This window comes from Falco peregrinus, chromosome 7, assembly GCF_023634155.1.
Source record: "Falco peregrinus isolate bFalPer1 chromosome 7, bFalPer1.pri, whole genome shotgun sequence".
In the NCBI taxonomy this organism is placed as follows: Eukaryota; Metazoa; Chordata; class Aves; order Falconiformes; family Falconidae; genus Falco; species Falco peregrinus.
The window spans coordinates 26,155,304-26,166,925 of NC_073727.1; the positions used below are offsets into that span (position 1 = coordinate 26,155,304).

At 35.1% G+C, this 11,622-nt stretch overlaps 1 protein-coding gene across 1 annotated transcript in view; it reads right to left on the bottom strand.

Annotated features, from left to right (window-relative positions):
* The window catches only part of AK9 (adenylate kinase 9), a 76,647-nt gene extending 65,405 nt beyond the window's left edge, over positions 1-11,242 (bottom strand). Inside the window, exons 1-5 of the mRNA XM_055811190.1 lie at positions 11,124-11,242; positions 8,564-8,627; positions 5,234-5,286; positions 5,053-5,149; positions 1,058-1,170 (exon numbers count right to left, since the gene is read on the bottom strand). Of these exons, the coding sequence (XP_055667165.1) occupies positions 1,058-1,170; positions 5,053-5,149; positions 5,234-5,286; positions 8,564-8,627; positions 11,124-11,240 (444 nt within the window). The 5' untranslated portion in view covers positions 11,241-11,242. The remainder of the gene's footprint in view (positions 1-1,057; positions 1,171-5,052; positions 5,150-5,233; positions 5,287-8,563; positions 8,628-11,123) is intronic.
* Positions 11,243-11,622: the final 380 nt, after the last annotated feature.

An 11,622-nucleotide genomic window follows, 5' to 3' on the forward strand; every position in this document is an offset into this window, starting at 1 on the left:
CTGCCAAAGCGATGTGATAGACTAGGTCCATGCACTGAAGCTTAGCATCTCACAGACTGCATGGATATGACAACTAGAATCAAAATCCCAGTGAGAGCAGAGTAGAACACCAGAGGTCGATAGCAGCTCATTCTGCACATTCAGAGTAAAAAACACAAATAATCTAGTTGACAATCAACAAAACATTGCAAGAGGAAGGGCCTGAGCCCTTGTTCATGATTATACATACTGTTACTTTGTCTGTGTGGACTATGGCAAAGTTTGGTGTGGGTCAGCTAGTATTCTCATTGCTGAATAGCTGTGCACAATCTGGAGAGTGGCACAGGCCTTGGGACTATCCCAGTGGGCAGTTTGGACATGGCCATGCCATTGTTACTAACAAGACACATTAGCTGTGTTCTGCCAGAGCAGCTGGCCTGATGTCTGAAGAGTCACTCTTGCTTTGTTTTATTTACTAATATGGATGTAGTCAGCAAGTCCATTCTTTTAAGTTACGTTGAGAAAGTCCTCTTAATCCTACACTAACATTGATTTATGTTTCTCTGGTTATATCAGAGTCATTTTTGTAAAGTATCTGGTATGTCATATTACTACTCATGAAGAAACTGAGATTCGTAAATGGTATGAATTAATAATGACTAAGGAGAAGTTTCATAATTAATGAGTAAAAAATAAAATTTTGCTTTCTAAGTTCCGTATGTGAAAAGTTTCTTACTGAAATACATGAATGTTAAATGTGCAGGCATCCAAAATCCTGTAATAATCACGTTATTCAAAGTTTTCTTTTCCTGAAAACATGTATCTTCTAAGTGGTAGAAATGCAAAGACTGTAACTGCACCAGAAGTTTTAAGAAATGTTCATTATTTTACATGAGCAATGCTTATAATGGAACAAACCGGTGTAATTCCATTCCAGTATAGAAGAGAATAATTTATCATTCCTCAATAAATACTATACTCAAATACACAGGGGAAAATATTATCTTTTGACTTATGCAACATATGAGTCTACTAATAATTAGGAAAATTACTAGCAAGTTACTGAAGATGACATTACCTTAACGTTAATCAGGAAATCTGGTTTTAATTTTAGATTCTTTATTTTCTCTATTTGCTGTGAAACAGACATGTATTCCTCTGAGAGGGAAGGAAATCCACTGAGAACATAACCTGCCAAAATACACTTCATTAAATATATCTTCTAGAAGGTTTTATCAAATATAGGACTAGTTATACTCATCTCCTTTAAACAACACATCTATTTAGTGGCACAATTTTAAACCATATACATGATATAACACTATTAAAAAAATTGTGCATCCATGTCTACTTCAGATGAAGTACAGACAAAAAAGTGTGGCGTTTTCAACTTGATATAGGAATCAAAGTTTTTTAACTCAGTTAAGAAATGGGAGGACTATGTAGGCATTAAAGATTATACTCAGACCACCTGCTTCATGTGCCTAGTTCAGACATTGTAGTGCCTAAAAAGTAACAAACTTTTAGTGACCATTTTTGTCACTAAAAGCCTTTGTAAAATGCATTGCAAAAATTAGCCACTCTGTGATACAAAACATTTAAACTAGGAGCCTAGGCTTTTTATACAGCTTTTAAAGATCTTGGCTTCTATGGACAATAAAGTGAACCTGAACAACTCTCCGGGATACACAGCACTCCTGGATGTTAAATCTTCTCAAAAGGAGGCACTATGCACACAGCATGCACACTGAGGCACCTATGCATAAGCACCCGCTCACTCAGGACTTGTAATGCTGAGTCCTCACTACATATGGCAAGCATGGGGGTACTAATACCTTTTTCCTAGTATTACTGTGCTCAGCACCACAGATGAATTTGTGGCTTCAAGTTCCTAGGAGAGTACTGTAACTACTGATGGCCGCATGCAGTGCAGTAACAAATACTGTACAGCAAGGAACTCAGTATTGATGAGGCCAGAATGAGAGACTGAATCAAGTGGAATTTTGTAGCCTAATGATGAGAATATTCCCTTAGAGAAATGGCACATGTGCTCCAAATGCTTAGAATTTTATGTAAGAACATTTAAATGCAGATCCATGCAGCACAAAAACATAGCAACCGTCTTTGCAAGAGGTATTAGGCCAGAAGACTTCTTTAGGGAACTACTATCCATAGATGCAAAATTTCTGGAAAAGGATCAAGAGAGGGTATAATGTATAGTCATTCCTCTAGAAAATTACAATCCTGGATTCTAGGTTGTTGATACTTTCAGAGGATTCTAACTGGTAGCGAGATGTGGGGGTCTGCACAGCCTCTGCTTATCAGCACATCTCAGATATCAACAGCTAATGTCAGAGGAATGGGAATGTAACATGGGAAAAGATTATCCCAAACTGTTTGTTCTCAGAGAAGGTGTTCACCCCAAACCAGTAACGTTGTGGGGAGACTAACAAGCATGAAGTTTACCTAAGACAACCATCAACCAGATCAAATAGTAACCAGGGGATCACCAAGAAGCTTTTGAGAAGGAATCATCTTGAAAAAAAGCATTAAAATTTGTGACTGGGGGAAGAGACCTTAGAGCGAGAGCAAGGTAAAAGAACGGCAGCCTAACCAGGTTTGATGTGCCAACACTACAACTTACTGTCTAGGCCTGAGAGAGCAGCCTCCCTGTTGGATGCTGTGATTAACCTGCATTTCAACTACTGGACTGACAGAACAGGGTTAAACAGATAGTGACCCACCCCTCCAGCATATGTCAGCTCCTGAGGAGCTTTCTCACTGGTGTGTGGATTAGTAGACTGTAGGAAATGGCACACAAAGACAAAGCTAGAGCACCTACATTTCCAACAGAAAGTGTGCTTAAATAGGTGAACATGCATTCTCATAAAAGGGAATGTGTGTTTGTAACTTCCACCTGTCTTTGAGAGAGGGTTTGCATACATAATCATGCAAATTTGAGTATACTCTTTGGAATTAGTTTTAGAAGGTTGTTCAGAAATTTGAAGGTCTTTATTAATATTTGGCAAGTGCCTAGTTGTCTGTTGTGTGGCTGATACCGAATCACTGATCACCGGTTCACTGATTGTCAATTAATTACTTGCCATTAATAAATCAACAACTTTGGTCCTGATTTTATTTAAATCATGTTAATTGAGTAGTTTTCTCCAGTGATAATGACATATATTTTTCCTTTGCAAGCATTATTTACATTAACATAATAGGAACTTCTGGTTGTTTTCTTGTTCTAGTTGAAAAAAAAATAAAATATCAAGCGTATCGGCTACACAGAGGTTATAATGCTGTATTTTCTTAACAATACCCTAAAATACAAGTTTGCTTGTTATTTTCCAGTGCCGAAGTTATTTTAAAAAGACACTGTTTACTTCAAGAAACACCTTAGAAGCTTCATATCTGACCTCCTTCAGAAAGTAAAAAAAAGTTTTCAGTGACTTACAATTTTTAAGTATCATTTGCTTTAGCACTTCTGAATATCTGACACTTCAGTCTTCAACATAATATGTGTTTATTATTTAAGTCAGAAGAATATAATTGAAAAGAATATATTGTGTGTACTGTTTAGAAACTTATATTTTACAATGTTAAAGCCAAACATTAAAAGTAAAAAAATCAGCCTCTCATACAAAACTGTTTCTAAAATCTTTAATTCATTTATTTAATTAATTAATAGTGAATTGACTGATTAATTCCTGCTGAAAGCCTACTTAAGCTTTCCAAGGATTATATTAAGATAATAGTTGCTAAACAAAAAGTTGTTAGGACTAGAAAATACTTAGCAAGAATGGGTTTTAGAGACAAGTTCTAATTGGTGGGAAAAATAGTGAGGATGTAGGTCATTCTATTCCTTGCTACTCTGGGGCATCTGCAATATAGAAAATGGCTAGGCTATAAGAACTAAACTTTTATCCATTTTGTCATGTTTAGAGTCTCAAGGATCTCTGTAGTCCTCTGTGATACATGCATCTTAGGCATTCATCATCAGTGACTCAGTGGGGAAACCAGGCAACACAGGTGTCTCTTCAGGCTTTTATTGAAGTCCTGACATATGGATTAAGAGACTGGTATTTCTGCTGCTACTTCTTACCTCAATTTTTTGTTTCCTCATCATCTCTTTTTAAAAATTTCTTCCCTACTTCTCTGTCTTTTGCCTACTGTTTTAAAAGCCTAGGCATTTAAAGGTTTCACTAGGTAAGGCTGCATCTTTTGCAGAACTGTTGAGTCTTGGACTAGAGAAGGAACAAACCCCATTGCAACTGAAAGCTTATAGAAGCATGCTAGTTTTCAGAGCAGTAGAAACTTAACATTTTCTCGGCACTATACCTGTCTCACTCCTATAATGGAAATCTCAAATAAAAGTCAGCACCAGAAAAAAACCCTACATTTTCTTTTACTTTCTTTCCACTTAGCAGTATATTTGTTTTCTCTTCAGGGAAGAAGGTTCAGACCCTAGCAAGATGTGCAACACTAGTCTTAACAGCCTCAATTAACATAATCTTCCCTCAAAAAGAAGAATTATTATCAATACCAATACTATTCTCATCTAACTTCAGCTCAGTAACAAAACACAAAGGGAATAAACAATGCTGTAAGAAAAAAAAATACTGTAATACTTCACATTTTCAATAATTTTTCTTTCTTTTTCATTATTTTACATGTTTAAAATATTTTTACTGTTGCTGGTTTGGTTGTTTTTATTGTTGCTATAGAAGTACTCAAGCAAAAATAACACCAAACAAGTTTGTATTTTAAATCCTAAAACTTTTCTAACCAGATAGTATTGTCAAATGAAAGTCTTGGCAACACTTAAAAGTTGGGCAAATTCATTTTCTCAAAATTAACACAACATAGGACAGGTATGACACCTTCTGATCTCTCATATCAGTAAATTAATCCCTAAATACACTCTTAGTTTATGGATATTCCACAGCCTGAGAAGTACAAGAAAAAATGTTACTAATACAAAGTAAATTATATTTGAGCAGTAATGGATGCAAACTGTGGCAAAATTATAGCTAGTTTATTCTGAGAAGTTTAGGTTATAAAAACACTTACCAAAATGAGCAACTTCTGGTGACTCAATCTTCTTCAGAATCATTTCTGTAACCAGTTCTTCAGAAATACTTTGACCCTTAAAAAGCAATTCTTGACACTAAGGTAAAATGCAAAACATAGTCTTATATAACACGTATTTGTCAAAAAGATGACAAAACTTACCAGAAGATTAGACTTTTACCTTAAGCCCATATTCTGTTTCTTCATGAATATTCATTTGAATTACTTCCAAAGCTGAGGAAGCACATCAGACAGAATAAAATTAAAAGAATACAAACATTTTCTGTACAGACATGTACATGCAGTTACATACATACACACACAGAGAGGAGTATGGATGTGTGCTCCAAGCAACCAGACTATTTTTGAATGAACAGCCATTATATTTAGGGCAATTATTATATTTTGTCCATCCAGATCTTGGTGCCTTCTGGCAATGTCTGGGTATATATTTTTCCCTACAATTTAACCCTATAGGTACTACAAAAAATGCACAACAGCAGCCTTGCAGGATTATTTTAACTACTGATTTATATCAAATTAGCATTACTGTTGCGCAATCCAGAAATTAGTATTTGAGCCCAAATTTTAAAAGCAAGTTTTAGAAAAAGAACTGTTTATAGACACACAAAACCATCTGCTTTAAAAAAGCCCTTACAAACCTAGTCCTTATGTAGTCTAATTATCTAAAATTAAATAAATGTTAAATTTGACACCCATCAAATTCAAAGACCTGCCCTCTGTCTTTGTAGAGAGTGACATCATAGCAGAATGATCCTGGAAGTCTTTCACACTTCTATACCATTGAAATAAGCAGACACTTAAAAGTTTTCAAGAAGTTAATGGTTGCACTTGATTATCTTAAAGGTCTTTTCCAAACCATATGACTCTATGAGGCTACATCTACATTACTCATAAACCAGGCCAGGGAAAGGTCCTGAAGTGAGGTGATTCATGCCTCTACAGCTAAAATCTTTCTTCCCAAAACACAGTGGCTGTTTTTTCAAGCTGTTCATACTAGCAATGATGACTGTTGTGTGTACTATCTTATGAATGGGTGTTCAGGAGAGCAGTATTTGTCATGGGCCAAACAGATACAGGGAATATACTAACAAACAATACAGACAACTGAAAATCAGCACCGTATGTGTACCCTGGACCTGTTTTGTTCCTGACTATTGACCTACTTACTGGATAAATGGATAGAAAATATTTTGTCAAATTAAAAAGACTGTGAATATCTTTTCTATTTATTAATTTTCTATGTTGGATTATTTTTTCAATAAGTAACACAGCGCAGGACAGATATTGATACATTGGAGCGGGTCCAGTGGAGGGCACAGAGATGATTAGAAGTGTTGAATGTACCAGCAAAGGCCAAAAGAACTGGCCTTGTTCAGCCTGGAGACAAAGGACAGCTTTTTATTTCTGTCTAAAATTACTTACTGGGAAGGCACAAAGACAGAAATGCAGATAGGGCAGGACACAACAGACACAAGCCGGAAAATGAGAAATTCCAATGGGGTAATTAGGAAGCAATTTTTCATCATGAAGATGGTCAAGCATTGCAAAGTGTTACCCAGAGTGGTGGTGGAGTCTTCATCTTTGGAGATATTCCAGACTGAGCTGGACACAGCCCTGAGCAACCTTCTCTAACTGACCTGCTCTGAGTGGAAGGTTGGACTCAATGACCTCTGGAGGTCTTTTCTGAGCTAAATTATTCATGTTTATGTAAGCTGAATTTCTTTGTTTCTTTTTTGATGTGGAAAATGTAAAAAAACTATTACAAAAGTTGAAGGAATGTGTGTATGTATACATGTGTGGGTACACTAGACAAAAGATTAAAATACCATGAGCAAAAGGAGAAAAGAATAATTCTCGGAATCTACTAGAAATAAGGCATTAAAATGCAATAAATTAAATTTATATCAGTCATTAAGAAAAACTTTCTAATGGCAAAAACTGTCTTACAGAGATAGACTACCTAGAAATTTTTAAAAACAAATGTGATAGACATTTGTCAGTAATGGTTTAAATACATTCAAACAGTGTGGATTGGTTTAAGTACATTCCTAAAGTCCCTTTGATTTTGGTTTGATCTATGTTTTGGACCAGGTATTAATTTTTTGCTAGACAATCCTATGAATTAAAAATTATATATTTACATAAGTCAAAAAAGCATTTTATTAAAACTCAGTTTTACAATATTATAATTCCAAATCTTCAAAATAAGATATTTAATTTGATAAATAAGACTACATAGTCTCAGGAATATGAAGAATTACAGTGTCCACTAGAGGGCTTTTATTAGAATGATTAAAAATACTGGGGGGCACATTAAAAAGAAAAAAAATTAATGAAAAATTATATATAAATAGTTAGTTGATAATCAGAACAACGGTACACATATATACCATAAAATCAGATTTGTAATTTGGCATCCCTGAAGAGGCACACAAGAAATTGCTTCACAGTTAAGGTTATTATGTGCTTTCTTTTCTTGTACTTAAAAAGATTATATTACTCTTCAAACTGGTAAGACAAATCTAGTGGAAAATTTTTCTTTTTTTTTTTTTTTTTTTTTTTTTCATAAAACCTGAGTGGATTAATCAAGATTTGTGAATTATAACATCACAGATAGAAAAATATTACCAGGGCTTTAAAAAAAATCACAGATTTTAAAATAATTTTTAATTATGGCTGACAAAATTAGTACAAAAGAAAACTGTAAAAAAATTTTGTAAGAAACTACTTCCTTGCTGAGATGCCTTGAAATTAAAAAAAAACAAAACAACAAAACTCTAGAGATGTGTTGATAGGGAATGTTACAAGCAACAGTTTTTACTCCGCAGACCTTCAAAAATCTTTGATGAGAGGGACTGTCAGAAATGGAGCTAGGTATCTTAGAAAATGAAATGGTATCTTGTGTTCAGGTAAAGGTATGGTGAGAGAAATTAACTACATCTGAAATAAGCCATCAGACATTTTTGGTTTAGAAATTCAAAAATGCCAGCTCCTATTCCTTCCATTATTACTTATACTAATGCAAAAGCTACTTTTCTGTTTCCTGAAGTACACCCCGCCTTGTATTAGGCACTGCACAAGCAGAAAGGAAAAATGCTCCTATTTTTTCATGGTCTGTATTGGAAAACCTCCATGCTCTCTGGAGTTGAATGATTTGCCCCCATGTGAACAAGAGGGGTCACATGAATCACCTTACAGGATTGAGAACAGCATTTGATTATTATGTGTTACAAATATCCCCTTCTTAAAAACAAAACAAAACAAACACAAAACAAAACCAAGAAAGTTATTTTCTAAGTCTCTCTAAAAGGCCATTTTTCAGCAACTGCATTTCTGGCAAAATGGTTACTTGGTCACTTGGTCCTTATCAGTAGTCTTTACTGCAATTAGAAACATGCCATTCTGAATTACAGGGAACAGCAAGGATATTCTAAACCAAAAGATATGATAAAGCCAATGCAAAGTTCCAAATATAGTGTATATTTACCTTCTATGAAAATGCATTTCCATATTTGTGACAGTTTTCTAGCTAATGTTTTCTTTCCCGAACCCTTAAATTAAGAAATACACATTTAAAAGAAAAACAGGCATAAGGAAAAAACAAAACAAACATGTTACACAATAAAGAATATATTTTCATATGATAAAACCAAATAAAAGCTACCATCACAATTAGGGCTTCTGAGTTACACACTGAGCAAACACATACACTCTTTTTAATACTATCCCATTTTACACTGCCTAGCATTGCTAATATATTGTTACTGCCCTTTGCAGTTAATTATCTGCAAAGTAATTATACTGATTTTGTTTCTGAGTAACTCTATCTAAAACTCAGCTACGATTTGCCCATAAATTCCTATGAGAAACTCTTTAGGACTGGAACTTATTATCTTCAGTCTCAAAGCAAATTTTGATGCAAATCATTTCAGCTGTTTCTGAGTAAGAACGGGATGCATAGGGATAGTATTCTTTGACTAGAACAATGAATATGTAAAAACTGCCCTTGTTAGTCCACAAATCTGATTTAGATACTGACAAAACGTTTATTTTATCACTTACATGAATCCTGAGGAACCAACATAACCAAGAGTAACAAGGCCTCTAAGAGTACAGCTACCTGACTGGGATTTTGCAAAACTCACTGTCTTTCACCCTTAGGATTATGCCCTCTTTTCAAGGGCATACAAGAAGACCTTTTTTGACAATCTGTTTAGCCTAGATACATTTTTTAATTAAAAAATAGTAAAAACCCACAAATAAATCACATTCCCAATTAACAGCATAACAGCATACACTTCAGCCTACTCACGCCTTACGTCTCACAGGAGTGATGAGAATATATGTATTTGGGTTTGCCTTAATAGCACTATGTTTTTAACTTAAAAGATATATCTTAAATAAGATAGATTCTCTACATATAAGCCATATAAATAAAATACATTATCATAAAAATGGAATATTTAATTCCTTGCCCTCCTGGCCAGGCTTGTGCAATTTCAACCCTTTGCTAAAATTTGTATTAATATCAAGCATCTACTGCAGGCCACAGTTTCAGATGACAATATCTATTTATTACATCTTTCTTGCATTGTCTTTCAATTAGTATTTTATGTTGGTTTGGTCTACAAAAATGTAAAGCTACTTTTTTAACATAAGGTTAGAAATTTTATGTTTGTTTAAAAACAGGTGAGCCCATCCTCAGTAGTTTTCCACTGAGCTGAATGCACTATCACCTTCTACAGTCTCACTGTGGCATTTGCATCTCATACATGTGCAGAACGCCACTCTACCTCCTTTCTCAGTTTGGTCAGATGTAAAGATTTGCAGTCAAGCATTACCTAGCAACTGGAGCCAAGGAGTAAGAATGGATGAAGACCTATGCAAACACAAGGGACTGGGAGCCTTCCAGCCTGCTGAAAGTCTTTGAAAGAGAGGAAATGTAGCTGCATCGTAGCACTATGGCCATTTCTCGTGATATAATCTGTCACTGTCATGTGACTACTTGCTGGCATACTGCACCACATAGAATGGCTCTACGTTAGCATGTGGTGTGGTGTAGAGAGAGACGGGAGCTTGATTTGGCAAGCCAACTGGCATTGAAGTTTGGGTTGATTGCCAGCTCTAGGTACACACCATTTATCTCTCTACCTGTGGGCAGCGCAAAGCAGATTTCCGTATGGTCATTTCAGGCTCTGTTTTGGGAGCTAACACACAAACGCAAAGGGCAAGCTGCTAGAGGACCTTCAGTTCACATTCGCAAAGTGCAATGCTCTGAAGGTACCTTTCACAGGCAACTGCAATGTTCAAGTGGAAGGCAGCTTTCAGGCATCAGTAGTGTATTTAAGTGCATACCAGTTTCAGTACAGACATAAGGCAAACTTGCACCAAAAAGAACCTCCTTCAGCAAACTAAGGCACTAATACAAAACCACACATAGAGTCTTCCACATTTGGGAAGAAGAAATCTGAGAAGTCTAGGATTACAAAACACCAAATTTAGGAGGCCACAAATTATTTGAGAAGAGAGACCTTGAATTATAGCCAAATACACTACAAACATCCTTGTAAGACACCTTGGTAGATTTCAGTTATTCCCTAATATATGAGATTTAATTACAACAAAGTTTAATATTAAAGTTAAAATATTTAATATCTCATTGTATGTCTGTAAGTCATTAAGCTGAAGGTTCTTTTAGGCCTATTTATGTCTTACATCTGTCAAGATTTTTAAAAGTTAGAAAACTGAGATAACATAAGAACAATCCATCTGCCAATGAGAAAAGAGAAGAAACTTTTTGACCAACATGTGACTTTTAAGTACAGTAATAACACTTTTAATTGTAATTGACTGGTCACTCAGGCTAAAAATTGTCCTCATTACATGAGATCAGAATCTTTACCACCCTCTACAGGATTTGCAAAGTGGAAAAGATAAAAAAGTAGGTCTTTAATCTTTTTGGCAGCGTCACTAAACTAATGTTTTGAAAGGAAAAGTAAAATTGTTAGCAGAATATCTAAAGAAAAAACTTCTGTCAGACATCTTACTGGCTTTCCAAGGATGATTAAGCAAGTGGGCTTTGACAACAGAAAGGATTTTTCAGTTTCATCTTCATCGAAGATGTCTGTGAAGGGCGGAACTTGTTCTTCCACTTGTGAAGCCATGTATTATCTAAGACTAGGAGAAAAAAAAAGCAGCTTGTTATAAAATATAGTAGCTTACATATGTGTAAAATGACACATGCTTAAAAATGGAACTGGATAATAATGTGATACAAGGCAAATTGCTTTGTAACAAAATCTGTTACAAAAAGAAAAAGAACATGTAGAGAACATACACAATGAACGTATTACTAAGAGAAGAGGTGCTTCTGAATGTTAAAGGAAAAATTCACACAGATGTGGGTACCACTAGGCTTGCTTTAATCACAACTCAGAGTTGGGCCACCACTTCAGTGAGTGGCATAGAACAAAGGGATCCAGCACAGCTTATATACACTTATCAAATCATTAGTCAATGTCTTAAGTTTTTAGAAGTTTCCTTTGG